The 18,521-nt window shown below is 44.9% G+C and overlaps 1 protein-coding gene across 14 annotated transcripts in view; it reads right to left on the bottom strand.

Moving 5' to 3' along the window:
* Positions 1-18,521, bottom strand: part of KIAA0232 (KIAA0232 ortholog) — an 81,664-nt gene that overhangs the window by 35,627 nt on the left and 27,516 nt on the right. For 7 of the 14 annotated variants that reach the window (XR_014790316.1, XM_084850789.1, XM_084850790.1 and 4 more), the window contains one exon: positions 15,935-16,444. The exons of 2 other annotated variants lie outside the window; for them this stretch is intronic. Coding sequence is in view for 7 of the 12 variants with exons in the window: in XM_084850789.1 (XP_084706915.1) it covers positions 15,935-16,165 (231 nt within the window). In the remaining 5 variants the exon portion in view is untranslated. The remainder of the gene's footprint in view (positions 1-15,934; positions 16,445-18,521) is intronic. 5 more of the 14 variants (XM_084850798.1, XM_084850794.1, XM_084850791.1 and 2 more) reach the window with 1 other exon arrangement.

The raw sequence follows: 18,521 nt of genomic DNA on the forward strand, positions 1-18,521 counted from the left end.
CTGCTAACAGGCACACATACGGGATGTGCAACAACAGAAAGGCAGACATCAACCCCGAAACAGTAACTATTGCAGCTTTGCAAGTGAGTGAGCACGCTGGTGAAGTGGGGCATATAGAGGCAGTGGAGGAAAAAGGCATGGAGATCGTCAGCAGAAGTAGTCCCAAGGCACCTGTGTCTTCCTCTTCTCTCCTGACTCTGCTCTGTTGGTCCTGGCTGCTGCAACAGCTCAGGGGGAGGCAGAGACCATGGCAATAAGTGCAGGCCTAAACTTGTTTTGGTGCTTGTAAGTCTCATTGTCATGTTGCCTCATGTTGCTCTAAGCACCTGGATAGCAAACACAGCCTGCAGAGTTGGGAAAGTGAGCCAACAGATTATCACAACAGAATTTTTCTCTGGTGAGCAACAAAGCTCATAAGCACCTGCTGCATCACCCAATCCAAGTGAGAAGAGCTGCTCAACTTGCTCTTCCGGGTCTTGGAGGTGGTGGTAAAAGAAAGCTACAGTGGAGAAAGGGCACACTCTCGCCCACCAAGCTAAGCTCTATTTAGGAACAGCAGAACCTGCATCCACTAAGATGGCTATTCCTGCTGCACTTGCTGCTGCTCACATCCAGGATTTGCTGCCCAGACTGACCTTTTTTCCTTTGTATTGTCACCACTGCTCATAGTAATGTTCTTGTTGCTGATTGGAAGTGCAGAATTTACAAGTCTGTACACACAGTGGTGTTATGCAGGTGGTATCTTTTGTTTAAAAAAAGTCAAGTTAGCTTGGCTCTCCAATCCAAGAACATGGATCCCTATATTCTTCTACTGATTGACTAAGTGATGAGTTCAAGGAGTATTTGCAGATAGGTTTCAGACAGGCACAACCAAACCAAAGCTGCAGCTACTAGATATCCCTGGACAGTACCAGATACACAGATTTAATGCCAACATCATAACAAGCCATGGTTTAAGAAGCTTGACCATAGTTTGGTATAATGTCCAAACTGGCGCAGAAAACTAGGACAAGGCGGGAATTGGAAAGGGAATTAAGATACAAAAAGGAAAGTGAGAAGGAAATCGGCAGTAAAGGCTTGAACAAACAAAGTATTTTAACCAGCACCTGAGCAAGGTGGTAGGCTGGTGGAAAGTAAGGAGCTTCATCACACTAGGTTTGGTCTTATACAGGGATCTGGCATGCCATTCAGCAAAATGAAAACCATTCTTGCCTGGCTACCCATAGGATGTAAAAACTAAAGCCAGCATTTAGAAACATAGTGTTTTATGCCATTCAGACCCATCATCATGTTGCAATGTAAGCTTTCTGTTTTTTATTTCCATCAACTGGTACATCCAGCCAAAAAAGTACTAAACAATTAAACATGGTTGGAATGGATGGAAATCTGATACCAATAAACTTTTTGAATAAGGCATTATTGCTTCTTTTGTCTATATTTCCAAGTGCAGGATAGCTAGATTATCTTTTGCAGCTAATTCTATCATTTACATGGGCTGGATGGCTCTGCAAAACAAATGACAATTTAGCGAGTGAAGGAGCTTGAGTATGCAGCAAAGTTTTCCACCAGTCATTATCACAACATATTTTGCCATCAATGCCTCGGCAATGACCCACTCCCACCCAAAGGCTATCAGCGGGAAGGAGCAGGTTTTCCTTCTCCCTGCCTCTCAAAACATGAAATCATAGCCTGCAGAAAAGTTGGAATAAAGGTCATGAGCAGGGATATAGAAAAATACTGGAGCAGAAAAATATAAAGCAAGGACACTAGGGAACTTCAAAAGGATAAGGAGTTAACCGGATATGGAAAGGTAAACTAATGGTATGTGAAAAGCAGGACTAGCTTCATACAATGACAAAGCTTGACTATTTTTGATAGTTGTCATCTCAGAACACTTCTATCATGAAATTATGGACTGCAGTCATACGTTCTGCACCCAAGGTTTTCTAACCCCATTGTCAAGGGCTCCTTGGTGGGCTCTCTCTGTCTAATCCAGTAGCCAAGTCCAGATGCAGACAAAGGGATTCTTTTCAAAGCTTTATTCTTCTTTTACAACTTAATAACTCTACAGGTAGCAACTAGATCTGAGCAGCAGCATCCCTATGCCCTAAGTTGGAACAGTTGGTCCCCGTTTGAAAGGCAATTACTGGCAGACCCCTGAATATAAGGACTAGGGAGAATCCCTCCCCTTTTCCCTTGGATCCTCTGGGCGCAACCGTTCTTTGAGCGCGAACCATTTGGCGCCGCTCTCTGCGTCTGCGCTGTGCATCCCCCCCAGTCTGCTATCTGTGCTGAGTCACTCTCTGGACTGCTTTCTAAACTAGGAATGTGGGTGGGAGGAATCTCCGTCAGCTGTTGGTCCTGGGAAAAAAGGAGTGCGCTCCTCTCCCAAAGGAGCGACTGCTCTTCCTCAGCATCAGAACTACTCTGGGATTCTATGGGCTCAGTGTCCACCCTGACATCATCCCCGCTCCCATGAGGCCCTCCCTTCTGCTCCTCCCCTGGGACCCCAGGTTTGTAGGGGTACAGCTGGTGGAAGTGCCTCAGGAGCAACGGAGCATGCACATTTTTCGCGGGATCCCAGGATCGCTCATAATGCCTGTCCCAAGAATGAGGCACTGCAGCTGCCGCCAGGCCTTGAGGGGGAAGAATCAGAGAGGGGGGGGGAGTCTCCTCACTCCCTGGCTGGAGTTCAGGCTTACGAGAAAGAGCATCCGCTTGTAGGTTGTCTGAGGCCTTCACATGGCAAATCTTAAGGTGGAACCGAGAAAAAAAAAGCGACCACCTAATCTGCCACTGGTTTAAGGCACGGGCTGTCTGAAGATGTTCGAGGCTGCGATGGTCGGTTCTAACTTCGACTGGGTGTTGTGCCCCCTCCAGGAGATGACGCCAGGTCTCCAAAGCAGACTTGATGGCCAACAGTTCCTTCTCCCAGATGGTATAATTCCTCTCAGACATGGTCAGTTTCTGGGAGTGGTAGGCACAGGGTTGCAGCCCGCCGCCCTCCCGATGAGGCTGAAAGAGCACCGCCCCCACCACAAAGTCAGAGGCATCAGTTTGCACTACAAAAGGCTTCTTCAGGTTGGGATGTAACAGGATTGGCTCAGAACTGAAAAGCCTCTTAAGTTCATCGAAACTCTGTTGGGCTGATGCTGTCCAATGAAAAGGAGATTTCTTGCCCTTAAGGAGGTCCATGAGAGGAGAAGTGAGCCGAGCAAAACTGGGCAGGAACTTTCTGTAAAAATGAGCAAACCCCAGAAAACGTTGCAAGTCCTTCTTGGTGGACAGAGCCTGCCAGGAGAGGACAGCCTGGACCTTTGCAGGATCCATCCTGATACCGTCAGGCGAAATAATGTAGCCAAGAAAGTCCAAAGAGGTTAGGTCAAACGCACATTTCTCCAGCTTGGCATAAGGATGGTTCATGCGGAGGCGCTGGAGTACGGCAGAGACATGGCGTTGATGGGCCTCGGAGTCCTCAGAAAATATAAGTAAATCATCGAGATACACAATGAGGAAAGTGTCCAAATAGTCCCTGAAGATGGCATTCATAAAACGTGAAAAAGTGGGAGGGGCGCAGGCTAACCCAAAAGGCATTACTAGGTATTCATACGCTCCGTACCGGGTCCCGAAACAGGTCTTCCACTCATCCCCCTCCCGGATGCGAATGAGATTATATGCGTTACGCAGGTCCAACTTTGTGAAAATCTTGGCTCGCCCCAGGCACTCCAGCATCTCTGGTATGAGGGGGAGGGGGTACTTGTCAGGGATGGAGACGGAATTTAGGTTTCAGAAATCGTGCACCGGCCTGAGTTCTCCAGACCTCTTGGCCACAAAGAAGGTAGGGGCGCAGGCGGGGGAGGAGGAGGGGTGAATGAAACTGCGTTTGAGATTTGTGTCCAAAAACTCCCGTAGAGCTCGAAGTTCCGGCTCCGACATCGGATACAGCCGGCCAGCGGGGATGGTCGCCCCCAGAATGAGGTTAATGGCACAGTCAAAAGGGCGGTGGGGGGGAAGCCGGTCAGCCTCTTTCTTGTCAAACACATCCCGAAAAGCTGCATACTTCTCTGGGAGGATGACGGTCGCTGAAGGACTGCCAGAAACCGACGAGGAGGGAGAGGAAAGGGTTAAGGCCTGGGCTGGGACTGGCGCCTCCTCCGGGAGGCAATGCTGCTGGCAGTAGGGAGACGCAAACTCCACTTGCTGAAGTCCCCAAGAAATCTGAGGGTTGTGCTTAGACAGCCAGGAAATACCCAGCACGATTGGGCATAAGGGAACCTTGGCTAAGTGAAACTGAATCTGCTCAACGTGGGACTGGGTGCGCATAGTGAGCGGAACTGTAATCCGGGTCAACACGCCCGAAGAGAGAGGACGCCCATCAATGGTCTCCACTGCCAAGGGGGCAGGAAGAGGCAGGGTAGGAATCTTGTGTAAAAGGGCGAAGGACTCATCCATGAAACTGGTCGTCGCCCCCGAGTCCACTAAAACCAGGGCCTCCACCCCCCCCCCCCCCGAGAGGAGCGGAGGTGAACATGCAACAGCAAATGGGAGGGTGGGGGGGTTGGGGAAAGCACCCACCCGGTGGGGAACTGACCCCCACAACTGAGGCCCCCAACAGGCTTGGGGGGCAGCCTAGTCAGGCCTGGGGACAAGGAGGAGGGGGAAGGAGAGAAGGAGGAGGAGGAGGAGGAGGAGGCAGCGGAGCCGTGGATGTCACTCGGCAGGTCTTGGCGAAATGCCCCAGCTTTCCACATCGAAAACATCGGCGCTCAGAATGGAGGCGCTTAAACTCCTCTGGCGGCAGCGAGGCTCGAGTAGCTCCCAGCTGTATCAGGGTCTCCTCTGCCCCCAGCGTCGGAGAAGGGTGGGGGAGGAGGCAGGAAACGTGGGGGAATGGGAGGAGGGAAATACCAGCCCCTGGCTCCCCACCAGGACTGCCGGCGCCCCTCCAGTCGACTATCTATCTGAAGGCAGGTGTGGATGAGCTCCTCCAAAGTAGGTGGGCTGGGCACGCGCGCCAACTCATCCAAAATCTCATCGTTCAAACCATCCAAAAACTGAGCCAGTAGCGTGGCATCATTCCACTGTAAATCCTGCATCAGCAAGCGAAAGGAAGTCGCGTAGCTGGAAACCAAGTCCTTACCCTGCCGGAGGCGGCGAATCTCCCGAGAAGCCATCTGCGTGCACAGGGTGTCACCAAAAAAACGGGCCATGGCTGTCATGAAACCTTGATAGTCCCTGAGCAGGGGGTCATTAGCGAGAAGAAGTCCCGAAGCCCATTTAGCTGCCATGCCCGACAGCAGGTTAATGACAAAACCCACACGAACCTGGTCTGTCTGGAAATCCTCAGGTCGAAGGCGCATGTACAGCTCTGATTGGGCCCTGAAAATCTGAAAAAGTTCTTTCTCACCAGAAAACTTCTCTGGCAACGCCACCGGGCATTTACGGCGTGGGGGAAGCGGAGGTGGGGGGGGTTGAAACCTAGCCTGTAGATCTTGCACGGCCGCCGACAGTTGAGCCATCTGATCACAGAGCAACTGGTTCTCTTGCAGCAGAGCTTGCAGTGCTGGGTCCCCAGCACCCTCCATAAGGCAATCGGAAAGAGAGAGAGAGAGGAGAGAAAAAAAAGAGGAACGGGGACCAAGCTGTCAAGGGCTCCTTGGAGGGCTCTCTCAGTCTAATCCAGTAGCCAAGTCCAGACGCAGACAAAGGGATTCTTTTCAAAGCTTTATTCTTCTTTTACACCTTACAACTCTACAGGTAGCAACTAGATCTGAGCAGCAGCATCCCTATGCCCTAAGTTGGAACAGTTGGTCCCCGTTTGAAAGGCAATTACTGGCAGACCCCTGAATATAAGGACTAGGGAGAATCCCTCCCCTTTTCCCTTGGATCCTCTGGGCGCAACCGTTCTTTGAGCGCAAACCATTTGGCGCCGCTCTCTGCGTCTGCGCCGCGCATCCCCCCCAGTCTGCTATCTGTGCTGAGTCACTCCCTGGACTGCTTTCTAAACTAGGAATGTGGGTGGGAGGAATCTCCGTCAGCTGTTGGTCCTGGGAAAAAAGGAGCGCGCTCCTCTCCCGAAGGAGCGACTGCTCTTCCTCAGCATCAGAACTACTCTGGGATTCTATGGGCTCAGTGTCCACCCTGACACCCATAACCCTAGTGTGGAGCAGGGCAAGAACACACACACAAAGGATATAGCCGCATCATATAGTCAATGAATATAAGTATTATAGGGGAGAATCTGCCATGGGGGTACTATTTTTGGTGTGTGTAAAGACAATACCTGCTCTCATTCAGTCCTCTAAATCAGGGAACCCCAACCCCCGGGCTGCAGACTGGTACCGGTCCGTGGCCTGTCAGCAACCGGGCCGCAAGGGTGTGCGAAAGCCCCTCACTTTAGGTCCACAGGGGGTGGGGAGGCGATCTGTCCCTCGCCCTCCCGGAATCCTCGCTGGCCCCAGCTGGCTCTGCTCTGCGGCGAGTCTGCAGAGCTGCCAGCCAACTCCGGCTGCTGGTGGACTTCCGGCCACTGGGATGCAAATGGTGTCCGCTATGCGGACACCATTTGCATTCCTGTTCTACAAGTAATAGGCTACATAAATCTTTACGTAGCTGATTACCGCATAGCGGATGCCATTTGTGTCCCAGTGGCCGGAAGTCCGCCAGTGGAAACCCCCCCCCCGGTCCGTGGAAAAATTGGACCGGTCCCTGGCGCCAAGAAGGTTGGGGACCGCTGCTCTAAATGGTCAAATAACTGCATCTCTGGAGGATGTGATATTAGTGTGCGCAAACAGGATATTTCAAAAATATTTGTCCTGAAGTATTATAGTTATTTTATAGAAACTTCTATGCAACTTTCAAGATATAGTTCAAGATACCAATGAACCTGAACTAGAACGAAATCCAAACATTTAAAATGGTCAGCTCCCTCATTTTTATGGACAATCCACGGTGCTTGCTTTGACCTTGATCTAGAGGAACGCTACATGGAGTAGGACTTGCAGATCTCAAGGAATGCCTCTCAGCATCAAGTCTCATGCTTGTTCACATCAATAAGGAGCCCTGATCCAAGTTTTAACTGCTTACATGGATAAAGTGAAGGGAGCTGGGGCTTTCCCACTGTAGCCCCAAAGCTGTAGAATCAATTCCAAGGTGGCATTATCAGTATATGCATGCCCCTTTTACCCTGGGAGGAGAGGTGCAGTGTCCACCTTTTTAGAGCCGCTTCTGGAGAACAGACTACTGTATTTTTTATCATACTGCTATGGCAAATCTGCAGTTTATTGTATCCTTACATTTTTAATTGGTTGGATACTGTCATTAGCTCTGTACGCTGCCGCAAGCTTTGGAAACAGTTAACCCATGGTTTGTTGTTGGGTTAACCACTGGATTGTTTATCCCCTGAACAATCCATTGATCCAGGTACTCCATAACCTATGAAGGAGCCCATCATGGGCTGTGGAGTAAAAGCGGAAGAGGCAGACGCATTGCAGGCAGCATGCCCGCTCTCACCCACTTGTCCCTAACAACCCATCAGTTTTTAAACAGACAACTGCATCAGAGAGAAAACTGCTACAAAATGAGACAGTGGGATAATGTACAAATTTCTACTATACACAAGCATAATAATGGCAATTGTTAGGAACATCAGACAACTTTTTACAGCTATTAGGGGCCTGTCTTGTAGTGAAATATTACCACTAGAGATGTGAAGGCTTGAAGGGAAACCTGATCAAAGGGGGGGGGGAAGTAAACCAGAAAAAAACCAGGACAAAAAGTGCTCCCCCTTTCTAAAAATTTCCAGAGGTGGGGAGAATGGGGGATTTTTTTTCTGTCCACCACCCTAATTTTTTCTGGATTTCCCCCCCAAGCATTTACATCTAATTCCCCCATGTTTTAAAGACTGAAGTTGTTTTTATCAGTGTTGCTAGTTTAATTTTATTTTAGCATGTTCTGTTTTATGACTTTTTAATTATCTTGTATTTCATGTTTTTACTTTAACTGTACACCCCACAGAGAACTTCGGGTATTCAGTGGTCTAAAAATGAAAGAAATAATGATCCCATTACACTAGTTGTACTGCTTCCCAGTCCATTTCCAGGCCCAATTCAAAGTGTTGGTTTTGAACTTTAAAGTCCTTTACAGCTTAAGACTACGATACTTGAAGGACTGCCTGTTTCCATATATGCATACCCATATGTAAAGTTCTTCAGTAGAGAAACATCTGTGGGTGCCCCAGCCATCTGAGGCAACTGGCTATGAGAGAGAGGACTTGTTCAAGCTGTGGTGAAGTTGAATGATGGAACGCTCTCTCCAGAAAGGTCTGCCTGACATCTACTTTGTTGTCTTTTGGGGGCCAGTAAAGATCTTTTATTTTCCTAGGCCTCTGAGACATAATATTAGTTCTGCTAATTGTTTTTACCTAGCTTTTAAGATTTTGCTGCATTTTAGCGCTTGTGTTCTATGACTCTTTGCGTTTCCTTTGTTGTATTTTAATTGCTTTGTATTTTCTTTTTATGTACAGTACCTGGATATTTTTATTGAAGAGCAACATAAAAAATATTTAATGAATTAATCTGGCCCCTATTTAGTGCAAGTTCTTCCTTTAGACCCCATCCTATCTGAAGTGACTTCTATTTAAAAAAAAAGATGGAAAGATGGGGGGTAGGGGGACAGCAGAGTACAAGGAGCTAGTTTAAGTGAATGATTGCTAGGATAATTTGCACAGAGTAGTGGAAGTAGAATAAAATTCAGAAGGCTAAAAATGAATATGCAGACTGTTGTAATTCAGCCACATTTAGGTGAAAGAAGGAAAGGAGGACTTAGGGCAAATTCTTACCCAACTGCAGTTGATACTAGCTCTTAGAACATTTCAATAAGCTAAGGAGTTGTATGTTTGACTGATTCAGGAAGAAACCATGCTGAGCACACACTGCCTCCTAAATAAGTCCTGAAGACTTATACACAGGAGATGTGCAGATCTAGGGCTTGCTTTGGAATTGGTTCTGTAATGCTTTTCAGAACGGTATGCGTAATAGAAGTTTTTTCCCCTCTAGATTAGCAGTGTGGATTTCAGCAAGTATTACAAATACTTTTTCAAGTACTATATGTGATAAAAACAACCATGCCAAAACAACAGGGAACTCTGACTTCCCAAATTTTAATGTTAATGGAAATGAATGGAAGATTTGGTGGAAACAGTATTTGGTACAAGCTTATGGACATCACCATGGACATCACCAGATGGTCAATATCGAAATCAGATTGATTATGTACTTTGCACTTTGCAGATGGAGAAGCTCTATATAGTCAGTAAAAACAAGACCTGGAGCTGACTGTGGCTCAGATCATGAGCTGCTTCTTGCCAAATTTCGGCTTAAATTGAAGAACATAGGGAAAACCACTAAACCATTCAGGTATGACCTAAATCATATCCCTTATGAACATACAGTGGAGGTGAGGAATAGATTTAAGGGATCAGACCTGATAGACAGAGTGCCTGAGGAACTATGGACGGAGGTCCGTAACATACATCGTTCAGGAGGCAGCAACTCAATCCATCCCAAAGAAAAAGAAATGCAAGAAAGCAAAGTGGCTGTCTGATGAGGCTTTACAAGTAGCTGAGGAAAGAAGGGAAGCAAAAAGCAAGGGAGAAAGGGGAAGATATATCCAACTGAATGCAGAGTTCCAGAGAATAGCAAGGAGAGACAAGAAGGCCTTCTTAAAGGCACAATGCAAAGAAATCGAGGAAAACAACAGAATGGGAAAGACTAGAGATCTTTTCAAGAAAATCGGAGACCTCAAGGGAACGTTTTGTGCAAAGACAGGCATGATAAAGGACAAAGAAGGCAGGGACCAAACAGAAGCAGATGAGATTAAGAAGAGGTGGCAAGAATACACAGAAGAACTGTACAGGAAAGATCTGAATGTCCCTGATAGCCATGATAGTGGGGTCACTGAACTTGAGCCGGACATCCTCGAGAGTGAAGTCAAGTGGGCCTTAGGAAGCATTAGTAACAACAAAGCTAGTGGAGATGACACTATTCTATTTAAAACTATTAATTTAATAGCTATTTAAAACCCTAAAAGATGATGCTGTTAAAGTGCTGCACTCCATATGCCAACAAATTTGGAACACTCAACAGTGGCCACAAGACTGGAAAAGGTCAGTTTACATTCCAATTCCAAAGAAGGGCAATGCCAAAGAGTGTTCAAACTACCGTACAATAGCGCTCATTTCACATGCCAGCAAGGTTATGCTCAAAATCCTACAAGCTAGGCTTCAGCAGTTTGTGAACCAAGAACTACCGGAAGTACAAGCTAGGTTTCGAAGAGGCAAAGGAACTAGAGATTAAATCGCTAACATTCGCTGGATCATGGAGAAAGCAAGAGAATTCCAGAAAAACGTCTATTTCTGCTTCATTGACTACACTAAAGCCTTTGATTGTGTGGATCACAACAAACTCTGGCAAATTCTTAAAGAGATGGGAGTACCAGACCACCTTACCTGTCTCCTAAGAAACCTGTACGAGGGTCAAGAAGCAACAGTAAGAACCGGACATGGAACAACCAATTGGTTCAAAATTGGGAAAGGAGTACGACAAGGCTGTATATTGTCACCGTGCTTATTTAACTTATATGCAGAGTACATCATGAGAAACACCGGGTTGGATGAATCACAGGTCGGTATTAAGATTGCTGGGAGTATTATCAACAACCTCCGATACGCAGAAGATACCACCCTAATGGCAGAAAGCGAAGAGGATCTAAAGAGCCTCTTGTTGAGGGTGGAAGTGGAGAGTGCAAAAGCTGGTTTGAAACTCAACATTAAAAAAAACTAAGACCATGGCATCTGGCCCCATCACTTCCTGGCATATAGAAGGGGAAAAAATGGAAGCAGTGACAGTTTTTATTTTCTTGGGCTCCAAGATCACCTCAGATGGTGACTGTAGCCATGAAATTAAAAGACGCCTGCTGTTTGGGAGGAAAGCTATGGCAAACCTAGACAGCATAGTAAGAAGCAGAGACATCACCTTGCCGACAAAGATTCGTATAATCAAAGCTATGGTTTTCCCAGTAGCAACGTATGGCTGTGAGAGCTGGACTATAAGGAAGGCTGAGCGCTGATTAATTGATGCGTTTGAACTGTGGTGCTGGAGAAGACTCTTACGAGTCCCCTGGACTGCAAGGAGGTCAAATCAGTCCATCCTAAAGGAAATCAACCCTGAGTGCTCATTGGAAGGACAGATACTGAAGCTGAAGCTCAAATATTTTGGCCACCTAATGCGAAGAGAAAACTCTCTGGAAAAGACCCTGATGCTGGGAAAGATTGAAGGCAAAAGGATAAGGGGACGGCAGAGGATGAGATGGCTAGATAGCATCACGGATGCAATGAATATGAACTTGAGCACGCGCCGGGAGAGAGCATAGGACAGGAAGGCCTGGCATGCTATGGTCCACAGGGTCACGAAGAGTTGGACACGACTGAACGACTGAACAACAACACAAGCTTATGGGCTGGACAGGGAGTTTAGCCCTCCTAACCATCTGAATTGGATATCTATGTTCTAGCATGAGCTTTACGTGTATACCATTACTATCACCATTTAAATAAACTTTCAGCAGCATTTACCAATTAGAGTTTTGTTTGTTTGGGATGTTGCAAGTTTCTATCAGAGGCTGGGAGTACAGCAAAGTTCACAAAGATGCTGGCAGAAGTCTAGAAGGCACTACAGTCAAGGTGTGACACTCTTGCTTATTTGGGGCGATATGGTAACTCTACAGCAAGCCTGGCTGCATCTGCCATAAACACAGTGTGGCTGCAGCTTACATGGTGTTACCAGTATTAAAGTTGTGAAGAGGTGGCAGATGTTTTTTTTCCTAGCCTTTCCCACCTTTAATCAGTACCTCAGTACAGTATCACAGCTTTAAACGCTCAGCTCATGTCTGAAGCACATGCTGGAGAAAGGCAGTAGAGTTCTCCACTCAGGAAGTTATTCCATGCCTCATCGTCCACAGGACATATCTTCAAGACACCCTTGCCCTGCGCTCCCTCAACCTGACTGACTTGTATTGTAACCTCAAAACAAGTAGACTGAAATTAATGCCCATCCCATTTAGTCATCTGGAGAAAGTCCAAAGCCCCTAAGGAGTAGAGGCTTAGGGAGCTCCACCAGTACTTCACTGTCCAGCCTGTATGTCAGATTAGGCTATGTCCTCTAAGCAACTATGTTCTGTAGTCAGGTTTGCCATGTCATGCAGGAACAATGCTGCCCAACGGCAGCACTAGCAACAATTGAGTTCTTCCTGAAGAGGGTGGAGCCACATTTGCCATTTGCCAACGATGAACTCCCCACCCCACCCGCACCAAATATATATCCTTCTTTTCCTTTGGGAAGCTCACAGGAGCTTGTACGGTGGTCCCAAACAGTTTCCTATTCAGCAACTTTCCAAGCTGAAATCCTGTACAAATCTGGCATGACATGAGCATGTATCACATGGTAACATAGAGACCCAGACTGATCCACATGGGCAGCGGTACATCAGCAGGGGTTCAGTTCCAAGAGAAAAAATCTAATCCATGCCGCCACTGTATCAGGTTTCAGCATACCCAAGCACCATGGTTGCTTGAAATGGTCACTGAGGCTTTTCTTCTCTTCATTGTTTTTCATTATGTCCTCTATGACTACTACAATGTTTTTCTTTTGTATTTCAATCTGTAGACTGCTCTTTGAGAACTTCCCAGTCTTTTCTGTCTCACTGAAGCCTTTTCAGTTCTTTCCTCTCCCAGCCCATCTTTTGTTTGCTGTATGTACTTGTATTTAGGTCCTCCTCTTCTTCCAAGCTTTCCCTTCAATTATATCATGGGCTAGTCCCCCATTTTTAGAATGTGCCCTAGCATACTGGGATAAAACATTCACTATATTCCAGGAGACTGGAATATAAACTATAATGTCAGAAAAGTAATTCCCACAGAAGCCAGGAAACTATCATTAGACTAAAGGTTATTGAAGAAAGAGCTAGAGTTAGTAAAGGGGCCTAGCAGGGTACTCACTGCACTGGGACTGTTTAAGCCAGAGGATGCAGTTAATAAGAAAATACTAGATCTGGCCATTGAAATAAATGGAAAGGAAATAAAGCTGACAATGCTTTGCCAATGATAGTGCAGCAATGACAAATGCAGAAGGGAAGCTGAGGAACATGATACAATGAAGCTGGTTTTCAGAATTAAAGCATACAAGAACAAAATACTAGTCGCTAGTACAAACCCCCATGTCACAATGGGACTGTAATATAATTACATCTATGCATGCTTACTTAGGAGTAGGCATCACTGAATAAAGTGGATTAGTTCCAAGTGTGACTATTATTTCAACCTTGCTGCTAAGTTTCTATACTACATTTATTCAGAGAAAGAAAATAAATCTGTATTCTTTGTTCTTGTAAAATATGCATACTTAACCAATTTATACTTCTTCTGATCTTTTCATTTTATTCTGTGGCAGAGCATGTGCTGCAAAGAACCAACATCATTCTACCCAGAGTGCCAGAGTAATTGGTTTTGAACTAGAAGCAGAAATGGTCTCAGCTTCTCTCACCAACTTAAGACTCATCTCAATATGGAATTCATATGGAATTGAGTCTCTAGACTGAAGTAGACTCTGTACTTGCCAAAAAAACTTATTTTTACGTATTTCATTTCTGTAAGCTGGGATGTGTTCAGGGCGGTGGACATTATCAGTGCAAGAGACGGGGCTTCTAAATAGTAGCAGCAGAGCAAGAAATCACCACTTTGAGCCCTAATATGGCATACAAATTAAGGAATCAATTGACATCCCAGAACACTCTGTGTGTGCACACACGCGTGATTGTGATCCCAAATGAGCAGAAGTATATTTTGTCACTTTTCTGGGTTGGAAAGCTACCCTAATCCTTCAGCCACAACTTCTGCTATGGAACACTCTCTCCTGGAGTCAGGAAAGATGAAAGCAGCTGCTTCTCTGTGTCTTTTGCTCTAAGTGGAGGACACACAATGCAGAACACTTCTGCAGTGCTGCCTTGCGGAAAGAGCATTGCAGGACTGTCCTGGTCCTAAAAATGGGAGGACCAGGATATCACTGCAGTGGTCCCCACCCCCAATCTGCATACTGGCATACTGTTTTGGCTAGAAAGAGCACTGCAACTGCCAAAAATAGCACCACGGAGCTCACAAAGGAGCTAGGAGAAGCACTACAGCTGGGGAAAGAGGGCTGTAATGCTGGAAGCAGATATGGGGGAGGAAAGGGGGAGAGAAGATATACCAGGCAAGTGGTGCAGAGTGCAATGTCTGAACAAAAACTTTGCAGACCTGTTGTACAGTATTTTGTGCTTATTCCTAGGATCAAATCCAAAGACAAGGTCAGGCAATGAAGAATCAATACAATACACCAATATTTACTTTCTCCTATAAATTGTAATGACGAACTATTAATGGGGGAAGGGAAGGAGAGGAGAATAACAACAGATTTATTGCCTTGGCAGGACCAAAGTCTAAGTCTTCAGAATTGTGTTTTTCTTTGCAACAGTTAATGGCAGAGTAGAAAAATGAATGCACGTTGCACAGTTCTTTGTAGATTTTACTGCCGTGACTCCCTTTCCACTCTTGAGGTAGAAAGACTTCAAAAATGTTAAGCCTTACGCTTAACAATTATTCTTAGTTATGCTAGAACAGGAACCCTCCCAGCTCCACACCAGATGCATTACAGCAAGCTAGACTAAGCAGCCTCCCCACAAAGACAAAGAGTATGTTGAAAATTCCCTCAAATGCAACTTAAAAAACGACAGATAGATCCACAGATAAATAGTGCTCATCTGCAGCTTGATAGTGCTCATAGCTGTCCTAGACTGGAGACATGAGTTTTTTACTTCCATTCTGCATCTGGAGATTGGGGCACATCTGCACAAAGGTCCCAAAAGATTTAGACCAACATACTTTGCGAACTGCACACATACAAAGTGCCATGAATGCTGCATGGCCCTGGCAGTCCACACAGCAGAAAAGGAAAACTGTTGGCAATGTTTGCCAGGCTGGTTTCTGATACAAACAGGAGGCAGCTCTGTGGGTGTGTGTGTACTCTCTTAGCATGCTCTCAGTTCTACCCCAGAGCTAGTTTTCTATAACAGAGATGGGTAACCTGCAACCCTTCACTGAATTTCAGAAGCCCTCTCCAATTGATCAGCTCAGACCTGGATCAAGTGCGATCTGTCCCTCTCAGAAGCCCACTGGAGTGGGAAGAAGAGGGAAAGAAAAAAGGGGGTGGCTATGGCCCCACACACTGCTGGCTTCAGCCCCCTAACAGAAAAAAGGTTCACCATTCCCATTCTACAGGACTGAATGAAGCACTTACTGTTGAATCTTAATTCAGGATTCAATAGTCACTTAATACCTAATTATTTAAAAAGAGATACAGACTGCAGAGCTATTAACTGAGAGAGTGTATGTTTCCCATCTTCAAAGATTACAATTATATCAAAACCACAATGTTCTTCACGGCTAAATAAATCAGATAGTACGGTTGGGGCCTAAAGGTCTACACAGCTCATTCCATGTTGTCAAGAAGACTTTTTTTTTTTTTTTAAAGATAAGTCCCACCACCCTCCAGACCACATGAAAAACTATTTTTGAAACAGTCTCTTTCCAAAACAGTTTGTGGTAGGGCACAGTGGTCAGTTAATCAAAGACAAGTAAAACTTCCCAATGAGTATGTTAAAACTCTTGGGCAGACTTGAAGTCCTATGTGTTCTTCTCCGACTATCTGTAACTGAAATTTACTACTTAAGTAGGAATCAGAAACCAGTTAACACACATTAAATTTCAAACATCTTTCAAACATGTGTTACACAAGCAAAATATGCACTCAATTTTCAGTCAAACACATCTAAAATATGTAAATACCTGTTCCTGCAGGTCGTAGTCATAACTATCATGCAGCAGTAGACTGAGGACATAGCGAGTATAAATCATGGCATCAATGCCACATTTTTCTAGCTCTTGTCCCAGCCAGGTCTGCACAGGGCCCAAAGCATGAAGGAGAGACATTTCAGAAACAGGTACAGGACCCAGACAGGAGCTTGAGGAGCTTTCAGATGGCAAACCATCCACAACAACTGTATAGATTGGGTGCATGAATCTAGGTGGCTGTCATCCTTAGACCGTGATGCATTTTCTGTAGATGATATTCCGTGGGAACCTGGAGATGGATTTTTTTTTCACTCCAATAAGGAGGAGACACGCTTGACTTCTAGGACAATCATTTATATTTCCTGGCAGTTATCAGTCTAAAGACAAGACCCACTCTTCAGGCATAACCACTGAGTACACTAAATCTTAACAGGAAACACATGTTTATGTGCATTTTTCTACCTTAATTTCACATTGAAGCCAGATGTAAATCCCCAGCAGGACCTATAAGAGGGAAAGAAAAAGCTGTGATGTTTATCAAGAAAACAAACAGCAATTAAGCAAAACACACACACAAGTCTATGCATAAGAGTAATTAGATGCTTCCTAGAAATTGACACCTATAAAAAGCCAAGCCTCAAGCAAAGATGTTACTGAGACATACACCTGCTGTGACCACCAAAAAAGAAAGAGAGAGCACACACAATGGGAAGAGGAGAAAGCACTCTTCAGAGATTAAGGGCAGCTGGGCAAAATATGCTGGGCAGTGCAAGAAAAAAATTGGAAGACAGAAAAAAATAATAAACACAATGGGCAGTTTTATATCTGGGTAATGTATATATGAATGGCCTCCCTATTTTGGAAATCAATTCATTTCAGCAAGAAACTCACCCCACCCACTTATAGTGAATTCACTAGAGTATGATGTTCAAATGCAACAGCGTGTATAAGCATCTTACTTGCATGTTCATGTTTCAGTTTTCAACACGTTTTGTCCTTCCAGTGAGTGGTCAACTTTTTTTTAAACCAAGGCAAAACAAAGGGTTTTTTTTTTTTTTAAGTCTTGTAATCCTAAAGTTTTAAGCTGAACACAGGGAAAATTGAATTTTAATTATGCTCATGTACACCGCTAAGATATAGAGAAACCAACTCTAATGTGTTCTCTGGAAATATCCACTATGAACAATTGATCTGCTTGTCTTCTGCTTACGTGGTCCCCAATTCTGGGGTCACTTTTGTTGTTTTAGAGTCTAGAATTAAGTAGACCTCGCAAGGCTGCTATAATTCAATTGCAGTTTGTCAGAGACTGAAGGACAAATAGTAAAAAAGAGATTGGAAAACATTAGCAAGAGGCTGCATTTCTTCATTAAGCAATAGCCACTAATAAAAGCAATAGCTATTAGAGTCCTCTTTTAAACCAAGCTAATCTGTAGTCATTCTAGAGAACTTGTGGAAATGTATAAATAGTTAAGTGTATAAATACTGTTGTGGGCATAGCCCTATCATAGCCCCACATAGCATACAGATGGCATTTCAATCTGAGTTGTGTATGGCAACTCCCAATTCCCAAACCCTCAGATACACTGAGTCATGATTCCTAGGCTGCTTCCAGATGAAGGGCTTCTAGTGCTATCAAAAGGCACTGTGCAGGTCTTCCCTCCTTAACAGACTTTTTCTGGTACAAAATAAAAAGATGTAAGAAGCAATGGTAAGTCATGGGGAGGGGGGTACTAACCGAAGACAACATCTGGACTTCCTGTAAAATTCTATGAACAAGGCAGTGCAATGCATAATAAAATCTTGCATTCCAGAATGGGTGTGTGCGCCCTATGGACGTTTTATTGGTTGTGAATCCCAGAAGAGAATCAAGTTTCAAAGTTGTATGAACTATTTACCAATTATATCTGTTTTACAAAAATCAGCTAAATCTTAATGCTGTTTCAATATGTTCTGAAAATGTGAAAAATATGTGAGTTAAAGATTCTGCACACATGATTAATACTAGGAGCCCCAGCAATATTTAATGCTCCTGGGACTAGTTCTGTGCAAGCGACTCATTAATGGCCAATAAGATATTCTCAAACCTATAAAAGGCACTACTCAACTTTGTTCCACTTTTCCAATGTACTATCATATTCTAGAGTAACCAAGAAACAGTATCCAGGAAGGAAACTACACAGATAGGAGCATACTTGATTCTTATGAATCAAAGTTATGTAGATAGATTTAGCTACTCCTGCCACCATTTCTCCAAGTGTATGCTTTTATTTTTTCCTGTACCAGTGAATGATTGCCATTCCTCTATATAGCGAAAGATGCTGCACACTTGGGAACTATTTTGGGATTAGGAAAACGTCCGTCCCCCCATCTCTGATACTGAATAGCCTTGTTCTCAGTGACAAATGTCACAGAGCATCTCCCAGGATTCATACAAACCCTCCTTTTGCACATGAGCAAATGCCCATCATTGTGACAGGCAGTCTATATCTAAGAATCAGTTCCAGAGTTCCATCCTGTTCTTCCAACACTGTCATACATTAGTGTGATCAAACAACAGAAAAGGGAACAGCTGAGCAGATCG

This window comes from Heloderma suspectum, chromosome 4 (genome assembly GCF_057233095.1).
Source record: "Heloderma suspectum isolate Gila_16-S chromosome 4, 16-S_ref, whole genome shotgun sequence".
Lineage (NCBI taxonomy): Eukaryota > Metazoa > Chordata > Lepidosauria > Squamata > Helodermatidae > Heloderma > Heloderma suspectum.